Raw genomic sequence first — 17,747 nt, 5'->3', positions numbered from 1 at the left:
TATTACTTCTATGTAAAGGATTGGCTGACTGAAGAGAAAGACACTGGAGACACAGGACAGCTTATAGCAGCCTGTTTTGCAGAAGAGTTTACAAAGGTACAGCATAGAAATGCATCCTATCCATGAAATTACAGGTTTCTTTTAAAAATAATTGAAGGTCACAACATTTGGAATGTGATCAAGGACAAAGCCTGTAAAGTTTTCACTGTTCTGGCAATTTGTTTCCACTGACATTTACAAAAATCATTTTTTCCAAATTAAAGAAAACCTTACTTTTATGATACCCCCACTTGATTATACCCTCACTTGAAATGTACAAGTTTTGATAAGAAATCATATTTTCTTGGAGAATTTTTTTTTTCTCAGTACACTAATATATGACAACAGTAATGATAAATTAAAATGTCATTTGTCACTACAGGTATCAATACTTTAAGAAATAAACACCACTAAAATACATCTTGTCAGTCGAAATTTGTGTTTCAGTTTTTATCTTTCAATTCAATTTCACTGTAATCGCCATAATTGTGATATGCCATCTAGTATTCAGTCATGAAAAATATGTCATTTCTGTGAGAACCTAATCATGTAACAGCTGTGTTATTTATTTCCAACTTGCCATAATGCTCTTTGTATTATTAAAGTCTATAAAAAGTTGACCTGCATTGTATTTCACATTAATTAGTCTTTAATATCAAATTGTCTAAAAGTGTTGTTAAAATGTATGTAAATCCTGTCTGCGTAAGAGCTAGTGGTCACATTCATGTGTGTTATTGTCTTGAATTTAATGCCATTTATCAGCATATGATAGGCTGTACATGGTGGCTAGTATTACTGGTGGAGGAAGAACCCAGGAAAAGCTCAGTAAGAACCACCAACCCCTAGGAAACTACTATCAAGCTTTCTCCCATACCCACATTGGCTGAGCCAATCCCAAGACTCAAACCTACACAGATAGTGGTGAGATGGCCAGGGTTCCCTCACAGCTAGGAAATCTGGAGAAATGAAGAAAAAAAATCCAGCTGTGAAAATTTCTTGAATTTTGCAAATACTGATGAAAGTCTTGAAAAGCCCAAGAAATTTCATGCCACCACTTGACAACAGAAACTATAACATAATTGAGTCATAACAGAACTGGTCATGAGTTAAATTTTCTGAGTTCTGAACAGAATATTTGGAAGTTGCAGTATGGATCTTTTGAATGTGTTACATAAACATATATGTTTAATCAAACCAGATGCTTAGTGGATTAGATTGATCCAGTAGACTGGTTATTTCACAGACAGATCGATGTTTATATCTTCTTACCAGGTGCATTTAAAAACTGACTGCTTGTCGACAGTATTCTTCATATACCAGGCACTCTAATTAATGAATCTCCAAAAATACAAAAATGTACATGCAACATAACCATAATGGCCAAGGTGTCCCAATTTTACAAACTATTTCACAGTGTTGTACTAATATATTTTAACAAAACTTTTTGGTTGAACTACAAGATTTATATATAAGAAAATTTGATTAAGCATTATTATTGGAAAGACCTTTAGCCATGAGTGACATTTTGAATAACTGCTTTTAATAATTTTTCTAGGCTTTAAGAAGAGATTACATGAGAGAGGAAGTGCTTCTTGCTGGCATGAATTACATGAAGTCCTTCATTTTAGCACTGAACAGGAGAATAACAGGGAAAGAAAAAGCACTAGCATTTCATGACAACATAGCTAAAAACCATATGCTTTCAAAATGCTATACCACTGTATTATCATATTCCTGCTTCACAGCCAAGAAAAATAAAATGAGTTTGGATGAAGAGGTGTCAAGGAATTTTCACACTGTATTACAGTGGTGCCTCAGTGTACTTAGCAACAGTGAGGTAAGTTGATACAAATATGTCGTTGTGTGTGTCGTCAGTTCTGCGGCCTCTTGGATGTAGAATAGGCCATGATATGTCCTTCCGCATATCATAAGAGGCAACTAATGGAGACATGTTTTGACCTGGGACATGTCCAGTGATGATGTTCATATTGAGACGGTCTTGGATATTTTTATTGTGTAGCATTATATCAAAAATTAATTTGATTTTTTTACTTAAAGGATTTTATTATTTTTATATGTGAACTTTATGGCAGAGTGCATTATATTATGATGTTATTCAGCCATCCATATGTATGTCTCTTTACTATTTTGTTTTTGCACAATAATTTGAATTGTCACCATATACAGTTAAACACTTTGTATCTGGCTTGCACCTGACTAAGACTTGCTTTTGGATGCAAGGCTTACTTGTCGGGGTCACTATGACTGAAAAAAGCAAAATGGTTTCACAGAAAAACTAAAGTTCTGTACATCTATAGTTACCAAACAATATGCATACTTGGCACCTGGGATAAGGAAGAACTCGATCAATTTAAAGGTAAATTGGTAAAAAGTCAGGATCATTAACGGGAAGAAGAAAAGTGGCTCATGTATACAAACATTAGTTCTTCACCATTTATGGTTCCCAAACTTTATGGATGGCATCCACTTAGGGGGTAAGGAAAAACTCTATCAATTTTATGGTTAAAGGTGACCAGTGAAGGTCTCTGAGTGATAGATGAAAAATGGGTTCCACACAGTAACTTGAGTTCTCCATCATCTGAAGTTACCAAAATTTGTGGATGGCTTGCATTTGTGGTAATTAATTACCCTATTTATTCCATGCTCAAAATGTCATGGTCAGTGCACAGTATAATTAGGTATACATGGCACACTTCAGCCAAATTGTGTGAATTTGCTTGTACTTGAGGTAGTGACGAATCTTATTGATTTGGGCTCTAGCAAAGGCAGGGTCACAGACTGACAGAAGAAAACTGGTTTCCAAATTATAACATTAGTTTTGTATCACAGACCTAGACCAGATTTGATGCAGTTGGTTTTACATGCAGTATTCTGGTACCAAGGTCTTTGGCATTTTTCAGTTTATCCTGATCCATTATTCAGTATTGCTACTATTACTAAAAAAGGATACCTGTAAATATTCTTCAAAAAATCCACTCAGCAGAATATGACCAAATTTTACAGAAAGCTTATTAGAATGAACACCTTTCAGATTGTTCAAATGATGTTGATTTGACGTCAAATATGGCCACCATTGCTAAATATGGAAAAACATTTAAGCAACTTCTTCTCAAAGACCACTCAGCAGAAAATTCAAACAAAGTTGACAGAAAGCATCCTGGCATGAATGACTTTAGTATATATATATTAGAGATACCCATCTGCCATCAAATATAGCTGCTGCTCCAAAAACGTTGAAAAACTTCTAAAAAGTGCTGAACAGAATTTGACAAAGTGTACTAGCTTGAGTGCCTTTCACATTTGTAGAAATGATGCCACTCCATTAAAAATAGCCACTGTTACTGGCATAGAGGACATTCAATATTGGAGATAGGGGCCTTTAAATATTGGACATAGAGGCCTTTCAATATTGGACATAGTGGCCTTTCAGTATTGAACATATGGGCCTTTCAAGATTGGACAGAGGGGTCTTTCAGTATTGGACAAATGATGCTGATGTGTCATCACAAATAAATGAAGATATAAAAACTTGAAACTTTTTTCCTCAGAGGTGCAGTTAACAGCATTGAAAGAAATTTGCACAGAAAATACCCTAATGGCCTAGATTTGTTTGATCATGTCTATTAATTTCATTTTGTTCTCAGTGGCAAATTCTGAGACCAGAGTTTTATGTGGACAGATTCTCATTAATAATATATAATGGTGTGAAATTAAAATGTTGACTTTTGCTTATGCTGTCTAATATGCTATCATTTTCTTCTTGACCAAAATAAATTAAACGAAACTTGGCAAGTGTGATTACACAAATGCATAACTTGAGGGGTAGTCTTACATGGATTTGTTTGCACAAGGCTTGGGCCTAGTTATTTTGTTCATTTGTTTTCAAGCACTAAATGAACTATTCTTGATGTTTTTGGACAGCCAAAAACAATTATTTTCAGTCATCAGAAAACAAACAAAATAAATATGGAATCATCATACAGCTGTGTATCAAGATAAATGGGGAGATAAAGGAATCCAAAATCAAATACTGCATATACTCGTGTATAATTTGAATGAACTGCAAACTATATAGACCCATATCTGCTGTTGCTTGATAACAGATCTGAGTCCATGAGTTTGTTAGGAATAAGCATTTGAACAAACAGCACACAATGTACAGTACAATGCAGAGCAGGGTCTATGTTGTTTGCAGTACAGTGCAGATCAGGGTCTATGTTGTTTGCAGTACAATGCAGATCAGGGTCCATGTTGTTTGCAGTACAGTGCAGATCAGGGTCTATGTTGTTTGCAGTTGGACCTGACTTATTAGTGTGTATATGTGGTAGAAAACCACAACAGAGGAAAGTCATACCAAAATCTGAACTGCCATTTTTAACTGAAGCATCAAGAAGAAATGTTAAGCTTGTCAGGTGCTACTGAACAGTCGTCTAGGATTGCTGCTTACATGTTTCAGCCTTGATGGCTTTCTTTATAAGAAAATGTGCTCATCTCTGTTTCTGCACATATATATATATATATATATATATATATATATATATATATATATATATATATATATATATATATATATATATATCCTAAAAGATCAGTCACATGATGTTATCCGACTAAATTATTTAGTGTAATATCACATGATGTTATCTATGTTATTTAGTGTACTACCACATGATGTTATCTGACTATATTATTTGATGTACTATCACATGATATTATCTGAATATATTATTTGGTATGCTATTACCTGATGTTATCTGGCTATTGTATTTGATATTCTATCTGGTATTATCTGGAAGTTTTCAACACAAGGTGTAGAATGGCATGTGATGGTATCAAAAAACTGTGTCAGAAAACAAATGCAGGATACTCTAATCAAAATTGCCATAATTGACACATAAAATGCTTGATATATACAAGTAAATAATATTGATTACACCTATATTGATGTACTTGTAGGTAGAAAGCCATGGTAGATTGATGCTAACATCATTGAACTTCCTGGAGATTGTATTCACAGACTTAAAATTGCTGACTGCTTTAGTCACAGAGGAGGTTATTCAGACATTACTGGAAGCATTATTGCTGTTCTTTACGGCTTTGCTAGAACACGTCTCATTGGATTCAACACAGTCCAATTTGGATGATAACATTCAAGATGGTGCTTATGGGAAACAGAGAAATTCTTCAGAACCAAGCAGATGGCAGAATACATCATCTGTTGATTTTGTAGAAAAAATTCTCAGTGGAAAAAGGAACAGTTCTGAAATGGATGAATCTTTGCCTTGTTTGGAAGGGAGACAAATTGGAAATAATACATCAACATCATCATCATTAGACCAGCATCAAAGGAGCATTAATTCTGGTTCCTGCCATTCTAGTTGGTGGAAAACTGTTTACAGGCAGCTAGTGGTCGCTGGGAAGTTTAGAACCAGTATTGGCCAACTGGTCTTGCTAAGAACTCGAGGAGTAATGGCCACTGCCCTGATGGCATTACATCCTCAGCAACTATTCCAAGTGCTTCACAAGTTAATATCAGATATTGTAAGTGTGTACCCATTATTTTAGTTGAATAAACTGTGCCCTTGTTATCTTAATACTAACTGATATCCTTAATAGCACATGTGCAAAAATCTATAGCTTTTTAAAAAAATTCTAAAATATGTATTTATATATTAATGTATTAATATATGTATTAATGCTTAATGGTACATCAGCACAACAATAGCTGTGTGATGTGTTACAACTCTATGGTCTTAAACTAAGTAACAGAAATAAGGAAAAACCATTAAGTTTTGCAAAATTCAAAAAATATTAAAAGGAACTGTAGGTATTGTGAATTCAATTTCAAATATTCCAAAAAAGTTCACCAGTCCTAATGAATAAAGTTCTAACTGAATTCCAGTGGTGTTCCAACAATGCTTCAACTCGAATGTGTTGATGTGCCTGTAGTGGCCTAGGTTATTCCATGGGGGAATTCCAGTGTCCTAGACTCCGATTAAAATAAAGATGTTTACATTAATAATAATCTCGATACTTAATCCACACTCATAGCTAGGTCATTGCCTAGCAATAAATGAATACCCATGGTGGGTAAAGACAGTACTGTTCCAACTGTCACAGGTCCAGAGACTAAGTCTTATGACAAATTTACACAGTGGAGAGGAATATCAAAACAGCCTCACTGTACTAGCTATGTACTCTTGTCCAAAAACAAATGTTACTGGTCAAGCACAACATAAACTTAATTTTGGACAAGGTCAAAATTCAATTATACATGTAATCATGGAGAAAAAAAACTGACCAACAACACAAAATAAGTATGGGCTGTTCCAATAAAATATACATGGGACCCAGGGAAGGCACTTTTAAATTGGGGTACTCACTCATAGATGCTACTGTAACTAGTAAATGGCAATAATAGAATGAAACATGATATGAATTGTCCAGTAACAGAATGATTCATGATAGGAATCCTCCAGTAATAGAATGATAAATTATATGAACCATTCAATAATAGAATGATAAATTATATGAACCATTTCAGTAATATAAGTATACATGATATGAATTATCCAGTAGTAGAATGATAGATGATATGAATTATCCAATAATAGAATGATAGATGATATGATTCCTCCAGTAATAGAATGATACATGATAGGAATCATCCAGTACTAGAATGATACATGATATGAATTATCCAAGAATAGAATGATATATATGATTCCTCCAGTAATAGAATGATACATGATATGAATCATCCATTAATAGAATTATAGATGATATGATTCCTCCAGTAATAGAATGATACATAATAGGAGTCATCCAGTACTAGAATGATACATGATATGAATCATCCAGTAATAGAATGATACGTGATATGAATCATCCAATAATAGAATGATACATGATATGAATTATCCAATAATAGAATGATAGATATGATTCCTCCAGTAATAGAATGATACATGATATGAATCATCCAATAATAGAATGATACATGATATGAATCATCCAATAATAACAGTCTTTGAAAAATTTATTTGTGCCGCTTTGATGTTCAGAAAGGTTGCAAGGGAACTATTTCAGCAATAGAGCAATTGATTTTTCTCTTATCAAACAAAAATAGTTGAGGAGACCAGAAAAGGCTGCAAGCAAGGTTGACAAATAAAGTCATGTGTCTGACAATTTGTCATATTAGAGACTGAGTAACCAGCGGCTGAATTTCCTGGATAGTCTTTTATGACAGGTTCCACTTTACTACTTACTTGGTCCTGTCCTAGCCAACACTGAGATAAGTATGAATACTGTGAATGGGTTGGAAGTCTCTGAACATGGAGATAACTTTGAATGGGATGGAGATCTCTCATTGTTAACTTTGAATGGGATGGAAGTCTCTGAACATGGAGATAACTTTGAATGGGATGGAGATCTCTCATTATTAACTTTGAAGAGATGTCCTATCTGTATATGACTTAGCCAACATTGAGATAACTACAGATGGGATAGAAAGTCTGTATTTACTTTGAAGAGTGGTCCTATCTGCAGATGACCCAGTCAACAATGGGATAACTGAATGGACGGAATTTTGTCTTTATTTACTTTAAAGAATTGTTCAATCTGTATATGACCAAGTCAACAATGAGATAATTATGAATGGATGGAATTCTTTCTTTGTTTACTGTAATGAGTGGTCCTATCTGCACATGACCCAGCCAACTATGAGATAACTATGAATGGGATGGAGGTCTCTGTTTACTTCAAAGATTGGTCCTGTCTGCTTGTCCTGGATACTGCATGTTTAGCTACTGATTAGTAGAAGATGACAATGGATAATACATATTTTCTTCAGTACATTTGAAAATGAAGAATATTTTGAGATGTTTGAGACTGAATGATACATTATTGAAATTTAATTAGAAGAGAATGAATACTTTAGATTGACGAATGAAATGAAATCAAACTGAGCTTTGTATTTACAAAATCCTGTAATATGAAAGTCCATGTTTCAGTACTTAAATATGTATTAAAATGTGTTACCATCTCTACTTGCTTTTTAGTCAAATCCAGCTCCAAACTGCACAGACCCAAATTTGCTGGTCCATTATGCAGTACAACAAACATAGACCCTGATCTGCTTTGAGCATTATTTGATAGTTAATCAGGGTCTGTGTTGTTTGCAGTTGGACTCAACTTAGAATCTAGTATATAGTAATAACTTGGGCAGAATGGCGTGATATTTGTGGTCTTTTTTTGCAGAAGTCAAGGAGATCAGATGGAAAGCAGTGGCAAGCCATAAAGACAGCCATCTTTGTTTGGCAGCATGTCTTGAGTTATGACTTAAATGAGGAACAAAGTGAAGTGGTGGTCTGCACAACACATGATGTAGGTGTAATCAGACAATTTAAAAAAATTCAAGCATGTCACTTTGAGAAATAAGACTTTTCCCTAATTGTTTTGTAATTTTGAATTGTTGCAGTTTTGACATTCTCGCAATTTCAAGATTGTAAATTTATTCAACTTGTATATGACATGTGCATTTCCTTTATTGTTATGAATCAGAATGAAACCTTGATTGTACATGTATATTTTCATAACTGTTCTCTTTTGTTAGGTTTCATAATTTTTAAAGTGTTTGAACTTTGTACCCCTGGCCTTGCCCATGACTTTTACCACTAGAGCTTTACATTAAATAATTTTGCTAGATGAAATTACACCAAGAAGCTTTACACAGAATCGGAATGTGATTTATATAAATGAAGCACTTGAGAAATTGTAATTTTGGCACCCTTATACCTGTATTGTATGATAATGGATTGTTTTGTTCTACAGATGATGATGAACTTGCAGCATGTGTTGCAGCAGCTGGTTGACATGACAGAAGAGAGCCTAGTCATAGACATATCCATCCCCATTCTGCAGACTCAAGCAAAAACTCTTAAGCTGGGACCTGTATGTATTCCCTGCATACAATAACACTACTAAATATTTTATGACATGTATTCTGGAGGTTTTTTTCTTTTTAACCTCTAGTGGTCATAGACCAGGATGGTTATTAATTTGTCATCCATCTGTCTGTTACCATGAGTTGTTTTATTACTTGTCAGTGCCATGAAATGTTACACACACATTCATCCGAAGGTATAGTTGGTCCTAAACTAATTGGGGCAGTGCCTTGAAATGTTATACACACATTCATCCCAAGGTATAGTTGATCCTAAACTAATTGGGGGCAGTGCCTTGAAATGTTAACCCGCTCATTCATCCCAAGGTATAGTTGGTCCTAAACTAATTGGGGCAGTGCCTTGAAATGTTATACACAGATTCATCCCAAGGTATAGTTGATCCTAAACTAATTGGGGGCAGTGCCTTGAAATGTTAACCCGCTCATTCATCCCAAGGTATAGTTGGTCCTAAACTAATTGGGGCAGTGCCTTGAAATGTTATACACAGATTCATCCCAAGGTATAGTTGGTCCTAAACTAATTGGGGGCAGTGCCTTGAAATGTTAACCCGCTCATTCATCCCAAGGTATAGTTGGTCCTAAACTAATTGGGACAGTGCCTTGAAATGTTATACACAGATTCATCCCAAGGTATAGTTGGTCCTAAACTAATTGGGGCAGTGCCTTGAAATGTTACACACACATTCATCCCAAGGTATAGTTGGTCCTAATCTAATTGGGGCAGTGCCTTGAAATGTTACACACACATTCATCCCAAGGTATAGTTGGTCCTAAACTAATTGGGGCAGTGCCATGAAATGTTACACACACATTCATCCCAAGGTATAGTTGGTCCTAAACTAATTGGGGCAGTGCCATGAAATGTTACACACACATTCATCCCAAGGTTTAGTTGGTCCTAAACTAATTGGGGCAGTGCCTTGAAATGTTATACACACATTCATCCCAAGGTATAGTTGGTCCTAAACTAATTGGAATATTGTCATGAAATGTTAACACACTCATTCATCCCAAGGTATAGTTGGTCCTAAACTAATTGGTGCAGTGCCTTGAAATGTTAACCCACTCATTCATCCCAAGGTATAGTTGGTCCTAAACTAATTGGTGCAGTGCCTTGAAATGTTACACACACATTCATCCCAAGGTTTAGTTGGTCCTAAACTAATTGGGGCAGTGCCTTGAAATGTTACACACACATTCATCCCAAGGTATAGTTGGTCCTAAACTAATTGGGGCAGTGCCTTGAAATGTTACACACACATTCATCCCAAGGTATAGTTGGTCCTAAACTAATTGGGGCAGTGCCATGAAATGTTACACACACATTCATCCCAAGGTTTAGTTGGTCCTAAACTAATTGGGGCAGTGCCTTGAAATGTTACACACACATTCATCCCAAGGTATAGTTGGTCCTAAACTAATTGGGGCAGTGCCATAAAATGTTAACACACATTCATCCCAAGGTTTAGTTGGTCCTAAACTAATTGGGGCAGTGCCATAAAATGTTAACACACATTCATCCCAAGGTTTAGTTGGTTCTAAACTAATTGTAGTGCCATGAAATGTTACACACACATTCATCCCAAGGTATAGTTGGTCCTAAACTAATTGGGGCAGTGCCATAAAATGTTAACACACATTCATCCCAAGGTTTAGTTGGTTCCAAACTAATTGTAGTGCCATGAAATGTTACACACACATTCATCCCAAGGTTTAGTTGGTTCTGAACTAATTGTAGTGCCATGAAATGTTACACACATTCATCCCAAGATTTAGTTAGTTCTAAACTAATTGGTGCACTGCCGTGAAACGTTGCACACTCATTCATCCCAAGGTTTAGTTGGTCCTAAACTAATTGGACTAGTGCCATGAAATGTTACACATATTCAACCCAAGGTCTAGTTTGTCCTAAACTAATTGGACTAGTGCCATGAAATGTTACACATATTCAACCCAAGGTCTAGTTTGTCCTAAACTAATTGGACTAGTGCCATGAAATGTTACACATATTCAACCCAAGGTCTAGTTTGTCCTAAACTAATTGGACTAGTGCCATGAAATGTTACACATATTCAACCCAAGGTCTAGTTTGTCCTAAACTAATTGGGGCAGTGCTATGAAAAGTTACACACATATTGATACTGAGGTCTTGTTGTTCCTAAACTAATTGGAGCAGTGCCATGAAATGTGCTGCTCCAACATCCATTTTGGCTGTTATTGCTTCTTCTGCTGAATGGATTGTCATGTTGGCATGTTGCTTTCACATGAAAATTATATTCATCCAAGATGCAGTATGTCAGCCCTCTTGAAAATCATGCCATTACTACTCCTTTTGAATGAAAGTCATGGTGACATGTGCTTTTCACATGAATTCTTACAATGTCTCGCTGGTACTGTATGAAAATGGTGCCAGTCTGATGTCAAATATGGCCACCACAGCAACCATCTTGAAAATCTTGTTACTACTCTTCCTGAACAAAAAGTCCTATTGGCATGGGGTGTTCACCAGTAAACTTTATGTGATTAATAGCTGGTCCTAATTGACAGTGGTGTCACATGCACATCCAGTATGGTGGCCACTGCTGCCTTCATAAGAATCTTGTTATTGCCAGACCTGCCAACCCTTAATGATTTTGCTGTATTATGGAAATGACCCTTAAAATACGGACTTATGGAATGAAAATCACAAATTATGGAAATATGACTGTTTGATGTAAAATTCTGTTACTGCTTGTCTGTGTTGATTTCGATTTGATTCGAGTTTCATAACAGATTCAGTGGCATTGGTCAAGGAACCAGAACAACTATACCAGAGTACCTCAAATGCTATATACTGCATGTATTTAGTGATGCAAAGCATCTGCATGATCAAGCTGTTACTTTTTTTTATGACATCCAGCAAGTGACGTGTCAGGACATAAGGGACAATAAACCTCCTAAAACGTTTTAATAGTACAGAAGAATAAAGGGTAATATTCACATTCTTGGGGGGAAAGTCAGGAAGGGCAACTATTATGTTTTGTGTAGGGGTTGAAATTACAATTTGTGAAACTGTACTGTAAATAATTAAGATTCAAGTAAACTTTACAAACTTTTTAGTTAAACACAATGTTTCCCAACTCTGCATCATCCTTGAATCACACTTTTTAAGTGTGTGTTTTTCAGGTTGACAGTAGCAGTACATGATACTTTGTTTTATTACACCTTACTAAAACCTGGTCCACCTTACAGAACAAAAATCAGCTGCCTTACTGAGGAGTTTATGTTAAGGTTGGCAGGACACACATTGCTACCACTGAATGGATGGTCATATCAAGAAGGGTTTTTTACTGAAAAACTTTATTTAATGTCTCATTGGTCTTAATTGAAAATGGTGTCAGTCTGATATCCAAGATAGCTGATGGCAGCCACCTTGAAAATCTTGTTATTGCTATTTCTCTCGAACAAAAAATTATATTGAAAGATTTTTCATGATGTCTACATACATGCCAGCCATTATGCTTTTGGCATAATCATTAAGCTTTTTTTTCTCTCACTAAATTATGCCTTATGCGTAAACCTATTCAGATTCTTTTTTCTAATTCATATCTGGTACAGAACCAGTCTGTATGTATTTAGCACTAAAAGTCAAGTCAGATTTATTTTAGTAGATGCATGTGTTAGAGCAAAAATGTTTTTCAAATAATTTCACAAATGGATTAGAGAAAGACAAAAAAAACTGATTCAAAGATGAATACATTAATTACACAATACAGCAGTCCTTTTTAGGGCAGCTTCATGCCTACTGCAGGCTGTGTGGAAAGGATTTTAGTATTGGTCATGATGGTAAAACAAAGAAACCTTGAATTAGCTCATTTTACAAACTCCAATACTAAGATAACTTGTAACTTCTTTTTTACAGCAGAACTAATAACTGCAGAGGCATTATTTACAGAGTTCTTAATAGAACACGGACTACCCCTATCAGTAGAAGACTACTCTGGTCCTTTGTTCAAACGGATGTTTCCTCATTCCAAAATTGCAGAAAATATGCATCTGCAAGAACAAAATCATCTGATATTGTTAGGTGTTTAGCAGAACATAATTCGCTTAAAATTACAGAAGCCATGACAATTGGGCCATTTAGTAATGCAACAGACAAGAGTAGTAATTATGATGACAAAAAGCTGTACCCAGTCTGTGTAAGACCTTGACAACGAAAAGAGCAAAGTCAGAGTGATTTTCTGTCATTACCAGAATTAACAGTAGATTCCACTGGAGAAAACATTTTGTATTTGCTTAATAATGCTTTGAATAAACATAAGTTGGCAGAACTGTATGGGGTTTTCAGCTGATAATGCATCAGTGATGGCTGGAATTCACAAAAGAGTTGCATTCTGTATTTTGAAAAATGTCTCCATCAGTGTGCATATCAGGTTGTCTCTGTCATATGATGCACCTTGCTGCCTATAAATCAGAAGGAGAACCCCAGAAGTACCAAGTTAGCATTCTACCTCACAATGTACCTAATCCAGATAGAGTTGATGTGCAATGGCACCTTATTTCCCAGCTAAAAGATCCCATAACTGGAAAGTATATACTTTTTATGAAAGGAATATTGGTTCTTTACCATTCTAGTACTGGCTATGAGAGATTGTTCAGTATTTTTGTAGATTTTGCAATATGAGAGACTGTTGCTTTTTAAAACTCAAAGTGCTATATATGAAAATTTGAAGCAGTAATTGATGTCAAAAGACCAGAAGGGGTAAATAAATCATTTTATACATATGCTCATTGAATTTTGTTATGTTATATGTTGATTACTCTTTTTCTGCTTGGATTACTCGTTTTGTCCACTTGGATTACACTTTTTCCTCGCCAGGGGTTGGCATGTACATGTCTAGATGGTTGGTTAAGTTGTCTTTGGTTCTTCCCTTTATAAATCAGTCACACATCTCACTTTGCCCATGCAAGTTCAAGTCTTGGCTCGACCAATGTGGGCATGTGAGAAAGTTTCCCAGTAGCTTCCTGTGGCTTGATGGTACTTCTCAGGTTCTTTTTCTACCAGATGTATTGGCTGTCATGTGCTGAAAAATGGCTTCAAGCCCCACAAAGCCAAACCAAACCAAAACCTAAAACATGTGATTTCTTATATGGACATCTTATCACTACTTCATACAGTAAAACATGCCTGGAGAGACCATGTATCCTACTTGTTTATTATATAGTGTTATGATCTGTCATGAGAGATTGGTATTTTTTGTCTTTCAAAGCAAGTTCTACTGATATAGCATGGAGTTTTTACTAAAAGACTTTAATGATGTTCGGTTGGTCCTGAACGAAAAGGTTGTGCATTTGATATCCAATATTGCCACCATTGCAGCCATGTGGAAAATCTTGTTATTGTTACTCCTTCAAAATGGAAAGGCATAAAATCATGGGTTTTTCACTTTAAGGCTTTTTATAATGTCTTGTTGATTCTAAATTAACATGGCCACATTGAAAATCTTTATGTCAGTACTCCTGTCAAATCAATGGTTAATTCAGCATAGGGTTTTCACCAGTATGCTTCTTATGATATCTAGCTAGTCATAAATGAAATTGGTGCCAGTCATACATTCAGTATGGTTGCCACAACATCAGTCTTTAGAATCTTTTGCTGCAGCTACTGCTCAGTGGGTGGTGATATTGAGACGAGGATTTGACCAAAAGACTTATAATGCTGTCTACTCTGTCCTAAATGAAAATGGTTCTTATTGGAGATCCATTATGTCTACCACCTAAGCAAATTTGAAAATCTTGTTTTTGCTGAAGAATATCAAAGATGATTTCAACACTTGGCAATTAAAAGGAAAAAATGGTCTTGAATTCTTATGTTCAGTAGAGCGTAAATCCCATTGAGAGACACTTGATTTCAGTGTAAATTTCATTTCCTTCTCAATTGATATTTATTGTTGATTGAAAGACACTTGTTTTCAGTGCAAATTTCATTTCCTTCTCAATTGATATTGATTGTTCTACTTGTATTTTAAATACATTTCTAAAGTGGTTGAGCTTGGTTTCTTTTTGAAGACAAATGCATAAATATTTGTAACATACACAGTTTTGACTCCTATAATTTTGCTTACCAATGGAGGACTTGGCTTTCCAATGTGAGACTTGATTTCCAGTGTTGGACTTGCTTTCCAGCATAAGACTTACTTTCCACCATAAGACTTACTTAACACCATAAGACTTGCTTTTCAGTGTGTGACTTGCTTTCCAGTGTAAGCCTTGATTTCCAGTGTTGGACCAGTGTAAGACTTGCTTTCCAGTGTAAGACTTGATTTCCAGTGTAGGACTTGCCTTCCAGTATAGGACGTGCTTCCCAGTGTAAGACTTGCTTTCCAGCTTAAGACTTATTTTGCAGTTTAAGACATGCTTTCTAGCATAAGACTTGCTTTCCAGCATAAGACGTGCTTCCGAATGTAGGACTTACTTTCCAGTGTAAGACAATCTTTCCAGCATAAGACTTGCTTCTTTCGTCTTCTTTTTTTAAATATTTGTCAATTGTCTAAGTTACACTTGTGTACCATTGTGCAAGATGCTTCTTTAGGCAATTCTTTTGCAATGAAAACAGCTTCAAACCTGTATTTCAGGATTAAACATAAATGACATCGAAGCTGTATGTAGTTTTCCATGAAAACTTTCAGTAACTTCTAAAATGTACTGGATGGTTGAAGACAGTTGTCTTTCCTTGTGTGTAAGAACTTAACATTTAGTTGTTGACAGTATTTTCAAATAGTAAGTGATGTCCTATTGAGATTTCCAACCAGTTTGACCCAGTTCTGGAGATATAAGTTTGGTCGTTAGCATTCCACAACATCAGTTCGAAGAGTTTTGACCCCAGATTTTCTTTCCTCATAACATGGGTTTCTGCATCACAACTTAACCAAGAAATTTTTAATCAAAACTAAATTTAGCATGCATCGTTATTTTGATAATGCCTTCAGTTGGTTTGATTTCTAGCCTTCCACAGCATGTACCAGAGTTATGAACCTTTAGTTGTCAGTCCTCTTAAATTTTGGTTTTCACAAGATTATTTTACCGATGATTGATGGATTTCAACCAAATTTAGTTTTAAATTGACCTTGAAATGAATATTATTCCCAGCATTCCACATTTAGAAGAATTATGGCCCTAATTGCCTGGCTTCTTGACTTGGATTTCTGCAGTATTTCATTGCCTAGAATTGTTGGATTTCAACTAATTGTGAACAGTAGCTTTAATTTGATGAGACCTTGAATGACTTGGATTTCCCATATTCCACATTCCACAGATGAAGATTTGTATGCCCCTGAATGTCAATTCTTTTAACGTTGTTTAACAACTTACTGTTTAAAGCTGTCTTGTTCAGATTGCATTTAGCTGAGCCCATTATTATGCACCCATTACTAATAGCTTGTCTTTAGAAAGTTATTGTTAGAAATTCTGCAGCTTATTTTTTTATATACAATAAATCTGTAATTTTTTTTATTTTATAACCTCATAAGAATGTATTATATACATCAGATATTTTTTGCAATGCTACATGTCTTTCCTTGTTTTTAGGTTTTGATGTCACCTTGGTCAGCGATCATGTGTCTACAGAGCTGTCAGTACATGCCGCTAATTGGAAGAACATATGTACCAGCATTCAGTGCAGTATATGATGTTCTGAATGAGCTACTGGTTCACCACACCGAGACTGTACTCCAGGCTATTCCACCCTTCATCAGTGCATCAAAACATATCCTTGAGCTGGGAAATCAAATGTAGCAATGAGAATGTGAATGTTACAGGAATTGCTGTAGCTGACAATTTGTTACAAGTCCATTAATTCATAAATGTTCCTGAGAGACAGACAGATAGGAAGGCAGATAGATAATGCAAATGTAATAATGTGTACTATTAGTAGAACAGAAGACTAACACTAAATTTTATAGAATCCTATTTTGACCCATCTACATTTTTTTTAAAAGTGCATGTAACTGTAATCAGATAGCTGCCATTACTAAATTAAGGACAAAAACTTGGAATGGCATCTTTCACATCATTACACACTGAAGCATTTCAATTTTACAAGTTGCCTCTCTCACTTTTTCAAAATGTGACCAAATATCTTGGCATCATGGCTCATATAACGTGTATAAAGAACACTGATTTCTCAATCAGATGTGGTCGCCATCACTAAAAATAGAATGAAATCTTTAAATGACCTCTGATGCAAATCTCCAGCAAATTTAGCAGGAAGCATTTTAGCTTCATTTCATACACTTAAAAATGCAAGAAACGAAAGTGATACAGCTTTCTTTCCATCAGTGATCAAGATGGTTTCTGCATGAGTGCAAGTATGCTCTGGTTGGTTTTTGCACAGATCGTGTTAACTGAACAGTAGTTGGTCAAAAAAGAAAGACCTACTTATTTAAAGTTTAATAAGTCATAGCTTAACTTCACTTGCCAAAATTTTAATTTTGCCTTCCATATGGTAAATCATGTTTATTAAATTCAGTTTTCATCAAACTTTACAAGTTAGATTACACTTGAGCAAAAGCAGACTCTTACTGATTGAAGCTTGAAAGGTCAAATGTCAAGGTAGTTAGAGCTTAAATTAAGATTTTAGTTTCCACTTTAAAACTACAGCTGTTTTGCTGTATTAATCTTTTGTTTTAATGGATTAAACCTGCATGGAGATAAGATGCCTCCTATTTTTTTGGAATCAATA

General features: G+C 35.3%; 1 protein-coding gene across 2 annotated transcripts in view; it reads left to right on the top strand.

The window, feature by feature from the left end:
• Positions 1-17,747, top strand: part of LOC149805368 (unhealthy ribosome biogenesis protein 2 homolog) — a 153,359-nt gene that overhangs the window by 115,791 nt on the left and 19,821 nt on the right. For both annotated transcript variants that reach the window (XM_089949746.1, XM_089949737.1), the window contains exons 22-27: positions 19-96; positions 1,595-1,876; positions 5,017-5,601; positions 8,320-8,445; positions 8,893-9,012; positions 16,595-16,772. In XM_089949746.1, the coding sequence (XP_089805872.1) occupies positions 19-96; positions 1,595-1,876; positions 5,017-5,601; positions 8,320-8,445; positions 8,893-9,012; positions 16,595-16,772 (1,369 nt within the window). The remainder of the gene's footprint in view (positions 1-18; positions 97-1,594; positions 1,877-5,016; positions 5,602-8,319; positions 8,446-8,892; positions 9,013-16,594; positions 16,773-17,747) is intronic.

The sequence above is a fragment of the Sinohyriopsis cumingii genome, chromosome 2, assembly GCF_028554795.1.
Source record: "Sinohyriopsis cumingii isolate HCF-2022 chromosome 2, ASM2855479v2, whole genome shotgun sequence".
NCBI lineage: Eukaryota > Metazoa > Mollusca > Bivalvia > Unionida > Unionidae > Sinohyriopsis > Sinohyriopsis cumingii.
This window is presented reverse-complemented; position numbering and strand designations above follow the sequence as displayed.